We start from the raw sequence: 15,385 nt of genomic DNA, 5'->3' as shown, positions 1-15,385 counted from the left end.
GAAGGGAACTGGGCAGAAAGCTGGAGTTGTGTGATTCTGGGTAAGGCTTTAATCTGGGTGTCTTGGGCATTTTTGCCTCTTGTAGAGACACAGACACCTTGGTGGGATTGCCGAGGCCCATCCATGAAAGTGTGAAGACTCTGAAGCAGGTAACCAAGACTAGCGCACTAGGGTGGGGAGGCTGACTTGTTCATCAGGGATGTCCCAGAATTCTCTGAATGTCTCACTCTGGCCCTTTGGCCCAAGACTGAGGCTTTCTTTGGGGTTTGATTAGCATTGTTCTTTTGAGAGTGAAACAACATGATGAAAATGTTCTTTTTTCCCTTTCTTTCTCCTTCTTCTCTTTTCCCTCCTTTTATCTCCAATCAATTCAATTCAGCAAACACTTATTAGGACCTTATCGTATGCAATGCACCGTGTTATGTGCTGAGAGAGAGAAAAAAATGAAACTTTTCCCACAAGGAATTGGCATTGAACTGGGGGAATATATTCTTTTTTTTTTTAACCCTTAACTTCTGTGTATTGGCTCATAGGTGGAAGATTGGTAAGGGTGGGCAATGGGGGTCCAAGTGACTTGCCCAGGGTCACACAGCTGGGAAGTGTCTGAACTCGGATTTGAACCTAGAACCTCCCGTCTCTAGGCCTGACTCTCAATCCACTGAGCTACCCAGCTGCCCCCAGGGAATATATTCTTTATCAACAATGTGAGGAAGCAGCAGAAAAATCTAATGTATTGATACAAACATAAGTGTCCCGAATGGGGTAAATCTTAGTATTTAAAGATGGAAGAGATGTCAGTATTCAAAACATTTTGCAACTCCCCTTCACCACATGCTAGTGGTGGTAATCTTAATGTCTGTTATTTAAGGAAAATATGTGACTGGATATAGACTCCAGGGCCCTAAAGGAGACTTCATCCCATTGGTGGGGTACTACTGATTTTGGACACTTCCCATTTTACAGATGAGAACTCTGAAGCTCAGAGAAGTTAGTGACTTGTTCAGTGTCACCTAGATTAGGAAGGAATGGAAATGGGCTTAAAAAAACAAGTCTTCTGACGTCTGAATCTAGCACTGATTACACCCTAGTCTTTTTTTATCCTAAACTCTGTTAGAATCACAATTGCACAGGACTAAGCTCTCTCTGGACCATACCTGGAGTAAGATATTCTCTTTGGGACATCACATTTTAGGAAAGTCATTGGCAGGAGCAATCAGAAAAGAGTGACTGAACTGCCTGTGGTGGGGAGACTGGAGATCATTTCATACAAGGATTGGTTGAAGGCACTGGGGATGATTGTTTTATTTATTTTTTATTGATCACTACATCCTACTAACCTCTTCCTTTCAATCAAGTAAAAAGATCGTATCTGAAAAAATAGCTAACTAGTCAACACATATTGGTCCTATCTAGCAATGTACATCTCTCTGCATTTCAAGTTCACCAGGTATTGCAGCTGGGTGGCTTACTGGATTGAGAGCCAGGCCTACAGACTGGAAGTCCTGTGTTTAAATTTGACCTTAGATACTTCCCAGCTGTGTGACCCTGGGCAAGTCATTTAACCCCCATTGCTTATCCTTTACCACTCTTCTGTCTTAGAACTGATGCTTCATATTCTAAGACAAAAGGTAAGGGTTTAAAAAAAAAAGATTACCCAAACCCTCTTCTATATGAAAGCAGGTCTCTTGGGCCGTTGGCACTAGGACAAGTGGACGCTCTACACTTTTCCTATGTTTTGGCTGAGTAGTGCCTGTTTGTGTCCTGAAGCACACCCCAAATAATGAGTATAACTTTGTTCTCCATATCATGGCAAACCTTTTCAGTCTCCCTCCCCTTGTGATCATTTCTGTTTCTCCCCAGCACAAGTATGTCTCCATCTCTGACGTGCAGATCAAGAATGAGGAGGAACTGGAGAAGTGTCCCATGTCCCTGGTGAGACAAGAGGCCTGGTGGTTGTGGGGAAGACAGAAGGAAGGCACAGATGGGGTTCTGGAATTCTGTACAGGCTCATAGCACTGTCAAGAAAGAATGCGGGGGAAGAAAAGACACCCTTATTTGTCCTCAGCCTTTAGGAGCCCTGTTTGCCAAGGCCCTTGAGTTTGCCCTGAGTTCAGAGACGCAAGTTGTTTGGATACCAAGAATTGTGTCTACAGGCCTAGGAGTTCTTCTGCGGGAGGAGAGGACAGGAATAGGATTGGCCATGTGACCTCTCACTCACATCCCTCATCTGACAAAAGTGAGAGCTTCCTATGTGGCAGCAAGTATGGATGGTTGCATATTCTTGGCCAAAGAGAGGAAGGAGAAGACACGTGCTTCTCCAAGTCTTCCCCACTTTTCTTCTCCTATCCTAAAGGTCACTGGGCTGGTCTTTAGGGGCTTATCCTTGTCTCTTCTTCCTCTCTCTTTCCTTTTAGACTCTCCCATTCTGTCCTCCTCTTCTTTTCCCCTTTAGCCAAGTCCTTCTCTCCCTGTTCCCCTGCCTCCCCTCCCTTTAGCTCTGACCTCTTTAAAGAGCTTTGGGGGTTCTATCCTCATCGCTATGTATCATGGTTTTGCCTGAGGCTCTGTGCTGAGTTCCCAAATATCCATCCCATCTCAACCTTCTCTGTGCCTAATGAAGCCTCAGCAGGGCCTTTGGCAGATTGACTGCTGGGCTCAGCATAGGGACGGTCCATTGTTCTCTGCATCTATAAGATCACGAGAAGAATTCTGGGCTACCAGCCAAGGCGATGGGAGCAACACTGGTGCTATTAGAATCCTAGAACTTATCTAATCTACCATTCTTCATTTTACAGTTTGAAAAATGAGGCCTGGAGAGCTTAAGAAGCCTAGACAACTCACAGCTGGTTAGAGACAGCATTGGGATCTGAACACACATTTCTTATCTGCCCCTCAGTTCAGTACTCTTAGCATGAAAACATTCTGCCTCTTAGAAATTAGCCAGAAAGAAACCCCAGGCGAAACGAAAGTGAGTGGTCCAGATATGCTCAGTAATCTTTCTGTTTTCTGGCACAGGGAGAAGAGGAGGTGCAGGAGACCCCGTGTGAAATCCTGTACCAGGCCATGCTGTATAACCTCCCGCAGTATATGGTAGGCTAAACAATGACCCCTCATCCAGGCCCTGGCTTTATTCATGTTATGAGAAGTAGCCAACTGAAGCATTCAGGGCTGACTTTTAATTTAGGTTCTTGCAAAGCTATATCCTGGGCAGCTAGGTGGCCCAGTAGATAGAGTGCCAGGCTTGGAGTCAGGAAGACTGATCTCCGACGTTCAAATCTGGCCTCAGAATCTTACTAGCAGTGTGACTCTCAGCAAGTCACTTAACCCTGCTGGCCTCAGTTTCCTCATCTGTAAAACAAGCTATAGAAGGAAATGGCCAACCACTCTAGTATCTCTGCCAAGAAAACCCCAAATGGGATCACAAAGAGATGAACACAACTGAAAAAAAAACAAAACAGCTGAACAACAAAAGATTAGTACCATTGAGTCCAAAAGACTTCTGAACAGTTGAGTTGGTTCACAGTTATATACCCTCTTATGATCCAGATTTGCTACTCATGCTTTGTTAAGGGGTGGGAGGGAGGGAGGCACAGACAGAACAAATCCTTTAGGCCTCTTTGGGAGGAAGAGAGCTATGGGTATTCTTCCTAGTGGAGGCAGTCCAATCATTTTCTAATGTTTCAGAATCCTACTGTCTGAGCTGGTAGGGACCTTGGGCATCATTTAGTTCAACTTCTTCACTTTGCAGAAGGCTTTGTCCAGGGTCTCACATGCACAACTCGGTTCTTCTGACTCTGAATAGCTTTTCTTCATTTATCCAATGGAGTGCCTCCATGTGTTAAGTAAGCTAATGGTCTTTCTGAACCCTAGACCCTCTTAGACTATTAATCAGGGTGAGGCAGCTGGTCAGAATCCAGGGGAAGGAGGATAGATGGAAATGGGGCTATTGGAGCCATTTTCTTCATCCACCTGATTCTTGTGGCATTGTCCCTGTCTCCCTCAAATCTCCTTTTGTCCTTCATCCTTGAGACTCAAGGATATGAACCTTGGAAATAGGTGGCTCAGTAGATATAGATTGGATCATGGAGACAGGAAGACCTTAGTTCAAATTCTTCCTCAGACACTGACTAGCTATGTGACTCTCAGCTGCACCTTTCTGCCTCACTTTCCTCACCTGGAAAGTGGAAATTAATAATAGCACCTACCTCACAGGTTGTTAAACTTTAACACTATATAAATGCTAGTTATTATTATTATTACTAATTATCCAAATTCCAAATTTCATTATTACCATGAGTGAGTCTATTCTGTTTGAACCTCTGCCCCTTCCAAATACATTCGTTTGTCTTTAGAATACATAAGAAGATAATATCTATAAAATGTAAAATGCCAGCACAATGCATGGCACATAGAAGTCATTTAATAAATGCTGATTGCCTGCCTCTCTCTCTCTCTCTCTCTCTCTCTCTCTCTCTCTCTCTCTCTCTCTCTCTCTCTCTCTCTCTCTCTTCCTCTGAGAACAAAGGAGGTATAAAAATAGTAATAACTGACAATTCTCTGGTGCTTTAAGCCTTTCTAAGCACTCATAGCTTATTCCACTAGCCCAGAAGCTGGTATTCAGAGAGATTAATTGATCTGCCTACAGTCACACAGCTAATAAATGTTGGGACCCAGAATTTTGTGCTGAGGTCTCCTGACTTTTGGGCCTGTGCCCTTTCCCCTATTCCAGTGATTGTGAACCTATGGCATAGTTGCCAAAGATGACACGCAGAATGTTCTCTGTGGGCACTTGACCACCCCCTCCCCCAGTTTAATTCTAGACTCAGGGAGAGCTGCAAAGTCCTTTGCACTTCTCCCACCCCTCTGCCCAGCAGCCCAATAAAAGCACTTCTTCTTTCCCCGGTGTGGTGTAAGGAAGGGGGGGGGCATGGCACTTGGTCTGGGGGGTGGAGTGGGAGTGGGGCCCACCACTCCATTTCTAAAAGATTTGCCATCACTGCCCTGTACTATGAGAGCACCCAGAGAGGCCTCTCCAAATGCAAAATGCTATCTGCTTGAGGGAGGCAGAGAGAACGGGAGCTGCTCTGGGTCTCTTCCAGCTCTGTGTCTCTGGGGGTGGGCAGTGGGGGACTTTGTCTTCTCCATTCACAGATTGCTCTGCTGAAGATTCTCTTGGCTGCAGCCCCAACTTCCAAGGCCAAGACAGATTCAATCAACATCCTGGCAGACGTCTTGCCTGAGGAGATGCCGTGAGTGTTCCCCTTGGGCTCAGCATTTGGGTACAAGCTAGTTTTTCAACACAGAACTATATATGAGCACCTACTATGTGCAAGGTAAGAAGCAGTGGTAGTATAGCAGATAGAAGGATGTCCTTGGAAATCAAGGAGATCTGAGCTCATGGCCTATATCTGACATACTGGCCATCTGATCCTGGGTAAGTTATTTTAACCTATCTGGTGCCCAGGCAGTTCACTAAGACTATCACTTATGGATGAGTTCTGATCTGCTTCAATGACAGGAGTTTTACTACAGGTTGTTCCTCACACAAATGAATCCACAGGGGAAGGAAGAAAAGAAGGGAGAGAAAATAATACAAAGATGGCTAAGAGATGGTGCCTGCCATCTAGAAGCTGGTTGGGGACACGAGAGGTACACAATCACAGAATTTCAGAGGTGGAAGGGACCTCAAAAACCTAACTAGTAACTGAAAAAAGATGCCTGCAATTATGTATCTGGCAGGTAGTCATCCAGCCTTTGCCTGAAGACCACTCTCCTCAGACAGCACATTCTCTATCTCGTTCAGTCATTTCAGTCTTGTCTGACTCATGGACCCATTTGGGGCTCTCTTGGTAAAACTACTGGAGTGGTTTGCCATTTCCTTCTCCAGCTCATTTTACAGATGAGGAAACAGCCCAACGGGCTAAAGTGACTTAAACCAGGGTGACACAGTTAGTAAGTGAGGCCGGATTTGAACTCATGAAGATAAGTCTTCCTGCCTTCGGGTCTAGCACTTTATCCATTGGGCCACCCAGCTACACATTCTACTCTTAGACAGCTTTAATTTTCAGAAAGTTTTTCCACTCATTAAGCGTCATTTTGCTTCTTTGCGATTTCCATCACTGCCACTACTTTTTGTCTGCCTTTTCCTAGTGGAATGAGCATTAACACATTTTCACAGGATAGTTGATCAGTCAAATACTTGAAGAGAGCTAACTTGGTTTCTTCGAGTTCTCTCTTCTCTTGGCCGGGCGACTCTCATTCCTTCAGTTGCTCTTCATACGACATGAGCTCAAGGCCCTTCACCATCCTGGCTTCCATCCTCTGGACACTCCAGCTTATCGTTCATCCTTTCCAAAAGAGTCCTCCTACGAGAGAGGGAAGACCCCAGGTGTAGTGTGATGAGGGCAGAAGAGTGAAGGACAATCGCTTCCTTTCCTGAACTCTGTGCCTCTCTTAATGTTAAACCTAAGATCGACTTGGCTTTCATGCCTGAGTTGGGCTGTTAAAACAAATAGCCTTTCAAATAGAATGACCTTCCTTTCTCACTGTTGATAAAGAGAACCTAAAGATATAAATAATAGTAATCTCTCACGCTGTTGACCCAAATAACCTAGATATAATAATTACCTCGTGCCCTACGGATACAAATAACTAACAAGTATAATATTAGCCAAAGCACTATTGTTACAAATAACCTGTGATACAATAAAATATTATTACAATAATAGAGAAGCTGTGCTTTACTACATGCCAGGCGAGGAGCTAGAGATACAAAGATGAAACTGAAACAGTCTCTCCCCCAAAGGAGCTTCCATTGCATCAGGAGAAACCTTACATGCATAAATAGGTAGCTATAAGGCAAAGTTTTGGGGTGAGCATTAAGTGCTGCTGAGGGGATCAGGGAAGACTTCATTGGGAACGTGGAACTTGAGCGGAGTTTTGAAGCAACAATTTAACAACACTTGGCCTTTATTTAATCATTTCAGGACAATGGACTTGAATGAAGTATGGGCAAATATTTTTAGCATTTGACAAATAGGGAAATTGAGGCTCAGATTAAGTGACTTGCTCACAATCATATTTCTAGAAAATGAAAAGGTGGGGACAGCTAAATGGCTCAGTGGATTGAGAGTCAGGCCTAAACAAGGGGTCCTGGGTTCAAACATGGCCTCAGATACTTCCTAGCTGTGTGACCCTGGACAAGTCACTTAACCTCCATTGCCTAGCCCAATGATGGGCAAACTATGGCAGGTGGGCCAGATGCAGCCCCATGAAATGTTCTATCTGGCCCAGTGACATTATTCCTAATCTGACAAATACAATGAGTAGGATACAATACGAAAGAGTTGCCTTAGAAACAGACTGACAGATGAGCATTTCCTTTCCTTTGGCCCCCTCTTTAAAAAGTTTGCCCATCACTGGCCCAGCCCTTACCATTCCTCTACCTTATAACCAATACACAGTATTGATTCTAAGATGGAAGGCAAGGGTTTAAAAAAATAGAAATGCAAAGGCTTCTCATCTCTTGAAAATACGTCTACTATACTATTTCTACTTTACTACAATGTGGTCAAAAGGGAGATATGTTCATTTCAAAGGAGAAGAGGCTATTTCTGACTGGGCTAATTAGGGAAGATTTTATGGAAAAAGTGGTCCCTGTACTAGGTCTTGGAAATGGAAAGGATTCAAGTTTAAAAAACAATTTGAGGGGCAGGTAGGTGGCTTAGTGGATTGATTGCCAGGCCTATAGATAGGAGGTCCTGGGTTCAAATCTTACCCCAGATACTTCCTAGCTGTTTGACCCTAGGCAAGTCACTTAACCCTCATTGCCTAGCCCTTACTGCTTTTCTGCCTTGGAGCCAATATACAGTATTAATTCTAAGAGAAGGTGAGGTTTAAAAAATAAAACAAAACAGTCCTAGCCCACCAAGAGCTTTGGGGTATGGTACCAATATTAATTAATGCTATCTAGCCCAAATTACCTATTGTATATTCAAGTTATCTTTATTTGTGCCTCTATCTGTTTGCTAGACTATAAAGGCTATTAGTATAGGAATTGTATCTTGGCTTTCTTTAGGCCCAGAATTCTTCTTTTTGGATCCATGAGTTTTTTTAAACCTTTACCTTCCATCTTAGAATCAATACTCTGCATTGGCTCCAAGGCAAAAGAGTGGTAAGGACTAGGCAATGGGAGTTAAGTGACTTGCCCAGGGTCACACAGCTGGGAAGTGTCTGAGATCATATTTGAACCCAGGACCTCCCATCTCTAGGCTTGGCTCTCAATCCACTGAACTTATATGTATAACCCAGTGAAATTGCTTGTCAACTCCAGGAGTGGGAAGGGAAGAGGAGAGGGAGATAACAAAAATCATGTAACCATGGAAAAAAATTTTTTTAATAAAATGGAATTCAATCCACTGAGCCACCACTGCCCCCTTTAGCACACTTTTGGAAAACCACATCCATAAAGTTAAACGAGGTAGTAACAGAATCGTTCTATTTGCATCTCTTTCTGAACTACTTTTTATTTTCTTCTCTGCACTTAAAAATGTTTTATTAATGCTCTTTCTTCTTATATCTCTCCCTTCTGCTAGCTAACCCTTCTCCCCCTCACTCTTCCCCTGTACCAAATATGTAGAATGCAAACATTATACAAATCCACACGTTGGCCACGTCTGAGAATGTGTGTCTCATTCTCTCTCTCTCTTCCATCACTTCCAGGAGGTAATGCTTCACTGTCTCACCAGTGAAGTCATGACTGGTCCTGCTTTGGCCAGAGTTGAGGTCTTTCAGCCTTCCCCAGCACGTGACATGACTCTGCTTAGACGCTTTCTTGTTCAAAGCCTAGCCAGGCTCTGGAGATTTCCCAGGCTGCTGTCCCTCTCCCAGGTGCTGCCCTGGTTAGCACTCAAGTGCATCCCACAAATCCTCTAGAGACAGGAGATTGAGCAGCTCCAGGGGGAGGTCATATGTCCAGCTCTGACCTGCTATTCTGTTACACCTGCCATCATCACTGCCCTCTTCTGTTGAAGAACTCTGTCGGAGCCCTGGAACAGCAGAGGGCCCACACACAGACCCCTGGGGAATATAAACCTCCCCTCGGGCTCCTGACTACTTCTGCCAGGGGTGACAGCCTGACATGGCACTGGGGGAAATGGAAAGGGACCTCAGGTCCCTTCAGCCAAGCTGTTGTCCTGCTCCTCTGAGACTCCTCTGGCATTTTGCTCCCAGACAGAGTGCAGTGAATTATGCCAAACATCATCTGATTTGCCTGACCCAAGCTAAGTATTCTCTTCTCTAATCCAGGTGGACCCAGGCCATAGATTGAGAGCTGGAAGAGACCTGAAAATCCTCTAGTCCAACTCCCTCATTTTATATGTGAAGAAAGTAAGAGCCAGAGTCTTGGTGACTTAGAGGTATAGATTTGGAGCTAGAAGGGACTTCCGAGGCTTGCAGGGAAACCTAGGCCCTGGGAGATTAAAGGAGTAGCCAAAAGTTCTATGTAGTAAGAGGCAGAATTGAAATCAGAACCCAGGCTTTCTGACCCAGAATGCCCCAGTGCACTGTATCATGTTGCTGGAATCTATCCCTGGCACCAGCCCCACTGTTTTCCTTTGTCCCCAAACCCATTATTAACTCTACCCCACGGAGAAAGACCAAGACAAAGATCTGAGCTACTTTACCCCACAAAAGGGAACCTGGGCCCTCAAAGGAGTCTCATAGGACACGGGTCATCCTCAGGGGCACACTTGTTTGCCATGAAGCAGGGACATAACTATAGCCTGGTTTCACATTGAGAGGTGGCTGGACATTCTCTTTTTTTTTTTTTTTTAAACTCTTACCTTCTATTTTAGAATTGATATTAAGTATTGGTTCCAAGGCAGAAGAGTGGTACAGGCAAGGCAACTGGGGCTAAGTGACCCAGGGTCACACCACTAGAAAGTGTCTGAGGTCAAATTTGAACCTAGAACCTCTCGTCTCCAGGTCTGGTTTTCAATCCACTGAGGCACCTAGCTGTCCCAGATATTCACTCTTTGGCTCCTTCCTTAGGTCTGGGCATGTGACATACCCTACAGTTTCCTTAAATAGCCAGAGTTGGAGATGATTGTTGGAAAAAAAAGGTTTTTTTCACTAGACTAGTGAGACATGAGTTCAAATTCTGGCACCAATACTTACTAACTTATGGGTGCATGGGCAATTTAAATTATCTGACCTGTCTGGATCAGAGTTTTTCCACTTATAAAATGGGCTAATGCATATGTAACTCAGTCCTAAAGGGAAGAAAAAGCACATTGCAAATCCAAAAGGGCTATAGTCATGTGGATTATTATTTTTAAAAATTATTCCTTAACATGGAGTTGGCTTTTCCTGAGTGCTTTGACTTCTTTGATTCTGATTTCCCGAGTCTGCAAAGCTCAGAAGTCCCACTGCCATGTTAATAATGACTTGTGCTTCTATGGCACTTTATAGTTTACAAAGCACATTCCCCATAATAACCCTATGAGTTATAGACAATCCGAGTATTATTATCCCCATTTTACAGATAGAGAATCTGAGGCTGCTCAAGGCTGCAGTGCCAGAACTGTGGCTTCCTTCTCTTCATCCTCCTCCCTTTTCTTCTGATCCAGCATCACTGTGCTACAGAGCATGAAACTGGGTATCGATGTGAACAGACACAAAGAGATCATCGTAAAGAGCATCTCTGCCGTGTTACTCCTGCTGCTGAAGCACTTCAAACTCAACCACATCTATCAGGTGAGTGGCTAAGAGCCCTGAGCCCTGCCCTGGGAGAGGTTGGTCACAGCAAAATCTGCAATAAAGAGAAACTGAGGCACAAAGCTCCCACCATGATCAATTTATTAGAATGGCCAGCTAATATCAATAAATTGGATCCAAGACTCCTCAGGAGGGGTTCAAGCAGGGTCCCTTCGGGCAGGGACACCATTTCAAAGGCTATTGCAGGGACAGCTAGGTGGCTCAGTGGCTAGAGACAGGCTCAGGGCAGGTGTTCTATTTGCCAGGTCAGGTCACCTCTCAGAGGAGTGGGTGGAGATGGTTGTTTGTTTGTTTTTAAACCCTTAACTTCTGTGTAATGGCTCCTAGGTGGAAGAGTGGTAAGGGTGGGCAACGGGGGTCCAAGTGACTTGCCCAGGGTCACACAGCTGGGAAGTGTCTGAGGCCGGATTTGAACCTAGGACCTCCCATCTCTAGGCCTGGCTCTCAATCCACTGAGCTATCCAGCTGCCCCTGGTGGAGATGGTTGTGACTGAGGGAAAGCAAGCACAGAAAGTTTGGTGTGTTTGTGTAGACAGGGTAGCCAAGTGTAACCGAACCTCAAAATGGGGTTACAAAGAGTCAGGCATGACTGAACAACAAAATGACAAGGAGAGGACATTGGTTCTTGAGTCTTGGGGCTGACATTTACTATGACCCTCAATGAGGGGCAAGGAAGGAAGGAAGGATGGATGGATGGACTTATTAAACACCTACTATGTTTCAGACACTGGGCTAAGCACTTTTTACAAATACTGGCTCATTCGATCCTTACAGCCACCCTGCAAAGTAGTTCATATCTCCATTTTACAGTGGAAGAAAGTGAGACAGAGGACAAGTGACTTGCCCAGGGTCACACAGCTAGGGAGGATCTGAAGCCAAAGATTTGAACTTCAGTCTTCCTGGCTCCAGGCCCAGTGTTCTATCCACTGTTCCACCAACTGCTTCTCTCAAACAAATTCCCCTGAGCCTTAGCTTTCTTATCTATGATGCAGGGATAATGATATTTGCAAGACCTTCCTCCTGGGATGGTTGAGAGGAAAGCACACTCTAGGCAGACAGTCAGTCAACAAGTTATTTGTCAAGTGGCTTCTTTGTGCCAGGCACTGTTCGGGAACACAGAGGATACAGAGGAAGGCAAATACAGCCCCTCCTCTCAAGGAGCTCAAAGTCTAATGGGGTGGAAAACATGCAAACAACTCTGCACTTGCAAGATATAGATAGCAGGACAAATTGAAGCTAATCAGCAGAGGGAAGGAACTGGACTGAAAAGGGATCAAGAAAAGGCTGCTTGGAGAAGATTGGATCTTAGCTGAGATTTGAAAGCACCCAGGGAAGTTAGAAATGGACCTGAAGCAGGAGAGCATTCCCGGCATGGAGGACAACCAGGAAAGCACACAGACTTGGAAGAGAGGGGCTTGTGTAAGGAACAACAAGGGCGTCAATGTTGCTAGATTATAGAATATATGGAGAGGTGTAGGGTAGGAAAACTGGAAAAGTAGGAAGGCAAAGGGCTTGAAAAGCCCAACAGGAGTTTTATTTGAGCATAGAGGTAATAGGGAGCCACTGACAATTATTGAGTTGGAGGGTAAGGGGGTGGGGTGACATGGGTAGAAATCTTAAAGTGTTATGTGCAAAGAAGCTACAGTTGTATGATTGGGAGTATGTGTAGCCAAGTGACTTGTCCCTAGTCAAAGAGCCAATAAATGTCAGGGTCATAATTTGAAAGTCGGCTTCTCCCGACTCGAAGTCCAGTGTACTTTCTCCCATACTGCACTGCCTTTCCTCCTCGTCACCCCCCCNCGTCCCCCCCCCCCCCCCCCCCCCGCCAATAAACATTGATTGATTGCTTACTGGGTAGATAAGTGGCACAGTGGATAGTGCACTGGGCATGGAGTCAGGAAGTCCTGAATTCAAATATGGACTCAGACACTAACTGTGTGACCGTAGGCAAATCACTTAACCCTGTTTGCCTCAGTTTCTTCATCTGTAAAATGAGCTGGAAAAGGAAATGGCAAACTACTTCAGTATCTTTGCTAAGAAAACCCTAAATGAGATCACAAAGAATTGAGCACGACCAAAATGACTGAACAACAACAACAAATGAGAGTATGGATGAACTGTTAATGCTAAATGAAACTGAATAGACTGTGATTCCACTAGGGGGTCTCTTTAAATCCTAAAAAATTCAGAGTGGATGGCAGCTCCTTCTTCCCAGGCTCTCTGATACACATGTTGCTAACCCCTGGGATAAAAGTCCCCATAGTAGAGTGTATCACTATGTGGGAAACACCACAATTATGTCCCTCTCTCCTAACTCAGCAGACCAGAAACCAGAAGATATAAGCGGCTGTGGTCATCACCCTCATCCTCCCTTTGATGGGGTCTCTAGAGAAAGAAGGAATTGCTGGCTGCAGGAATCATAGTAACCCATTCCCTTCCCACTAAGCTGCATCTTCCACCATCCAGGGCCAGGGAGGTGGCTGGCCTGCCATCCTCTGCCCTTGTCAGTCCCCATGCCACATTTTAGGAATGCTACTGACAAGCTGGAGAACATTCCGAGGATAGTGAGGGAACCCCGAGAACACACCTGACAAAGATCAACAGAAGAAATCTGGGCAGATTTAGCCTGGAGAAGAGAGGACTTGGGATGGCAGGAAGAGAGAAGCTGAGAAATGTCTTCAAGGATTTAACAGGCTGTCATGTGAAAGAAGACTTAGACTAGCTCTGTTTCGATTGGAGGGAAAAACTAGGAGGAGTGGGTGAGTTTCAGAGAAGCAGATTAAGACTTGGTATCAAGAAGAAAGAACGTCTAAAAATTAGAGATGATCACAATGGATTGCCATGGGATATAGGGAGTCACCCCTCACTGGAAGTCTCTAGGCAGAAACTACATGACCATTTAGTAGGTATATTGAAGTTAGAATTCTTTCTCAGGTACCAATATGGCACCTGAGATCCCTTCCCACTCTGAGATTCTATAACTGAGCTCATTTCTGCCCTGTCCCTGGAATGAGGTCAGGGTACAGGGCTTGCTTGTGGCAATACTTTTTTTAAAATTTCAGGGTCGATTTGAAACATTCACTTATAGTACAATTGTCACTAAGTGGCTTATAGAAATGTTATGTGTTTTGGAGGATGGGTGATTCGGTTTAGTGTTTGTTAGTTTGGGGACTAGAAATTGGAGAAGTGTATTCTAATCTTTGCTTTGCCAATGGCCAGCAACTCTGAACCTCTCTGGGCCTCAGTTTTCTTCTCAATAAAAAGAGGAAGTTGGATTAGATGATGTCTAAAGCCCCTCCTTTTTTAAAATCCTTCTGTCTTACTATCAAATGCTAAGACAGAAGAGCTGCAAGGATTACGCAATCCAGATTAAGTGACTTGCCCAGGGTTACATAGTCTGAGGTCAGATTTGAACCCAGATCCTCTTGTCTCTAGGCCTGGCACACTCTCCTCTATGCTACCTAGCTGCCTCCCTTTCAGCTTTATCTTTCCACCAATAATGATCCTTTCCTTCCCTCCATCCTTTTTTTTTTTTTAAACCCTTACCTTCCATCATGGAATCAATACTCTGTATGGGTTCCAAGGCAGAAGTGGCAAGGGCTAGGCAATGGAGGTTAAGTGACTTGCCCTGGGTCACACAGCTAAGAAAAGTGTCTGAGGCCAGATTTGAACACAGGGCTTCCCGTCTCTAGGCCTGACTCTCAATCCACTGAGCCACCCAGCTACACCCCCTTCCATCTTTCTAAGGAGAGCTACAATATCATTTGTCTTTTACATCCCAATATTTATTAGAACAGTGCCTGGTATGTATTAGTTGCTTTTGTAAATGTTTGTTGATAACATCTGCACCTCCATGACTCTCTGCCATGGCTACCACCACCTTAGCAGATTCTCCTCTTGGACATTGTACTCCGTCCAGTTTCAGAAGAGTGAAATGAATCCCTGACACTGTTACCATTCTTGGCTCCCTCCTGAGGTCATGAGTACACACAGCTAGCTCTTTCTACTTTATGTTGTGCATTTGGTCCCTCTGGTCACTGGTGACTGAGCAGCAACCCCTGCCTGGAGCCCCCCTTTCATTTCCACTATGTTGCTGACAGTTGTTGGAGCCCGATGGCACCTGTCCTGGCTAAATATAGAATGGTAGAGCCATTGTGGGCCAGTCATTTAGTACAATGAAGGCTATCTCTTCCTAAAGGGATTCCTTTGCTCCTTTTGGATTAAGAAAACATATAATATCACTTCATAATTCTTTGCTTTTTTTTTTAAAAGGTGCGATTTGGGGGCAAGGATTTCACTCTCAGATCTCTCTATACTAGGTTATAGTTCACACAGTATCAATGTAGTAGAGGATGAAGAATTGTAGTCCCATTTCAGGAAACTGAAGTATGGAGATAAGGACAATTCCCAGCTAGGGCAGGAAGTTAAGTTGCTCCAGATGTTGTGGCCCTAAAGGGATGATGGGTAGTCTGTAAGGTGGGATAGAGTTGGACTGAGACTTTGAAGCCCTGGGTTTGAGTCCTGTCACTTACTAGCTGTGTGACCTTGAGCAAGTCAGTTTACTTCTCTAAACTCTATTTTCCTCATCACTAAAATGAGAATACTAATA

The 15,385-nt window shown here is 44.6% G+C and overlaps 1 protein-coding gene across 1 annotated transcript in view; it reads left to right on the top strand.

Annotated features, from left to right (window-relative positions):
- The window catches only part of STRIP2 (striatin interacting protein 2), a 68,122-nt gene that overhangs the window by 23,756 nt on the left and 28,981 nt on the right, over window positions 1-15,385 (top strand). Inside the window, exons 9-13 of the mRNA XM_044679021.1 lie at window positions 86-149; window positions 1,861-1,932; window positions 3,016-3,090; window positions 5,152-5,249; window positions 10,629-10,755. Of these exons, the coding sequence (XP_044534956.1) occupies window positions 86-149; window positions 1,861-1,932; window positions 3,016-3,090; window positions 5,152-5,249; window positions 10,629-10,755 (436 nt within the window). The remainder of the gene's footprint in view (window positions 1-85; window positions 150-1,860; window positions 1,933-3,015; window positions 3,091-5,151; window positions 5,250-10,628; window positions 10,756-15,385) is intronic.

Source organism: Gracilinanus agilis, chromosome 5 (genome assembly GCF_016433145.1).
Source record: "Gracilinanus agilis isolate LMUSP501 chromosome 5, AgileGrace, whole genome shotgun sequence".
Lineage (NCBI taxonomy): Eukaryota > Metazoa > Chordata > Mammalia > Didelphimorphia > Didelphidae > Gracilinanus > Gracilinanus agilis.
This window is presented reverse-complemented; position numbering and strand designations above follow the sequence as displayed.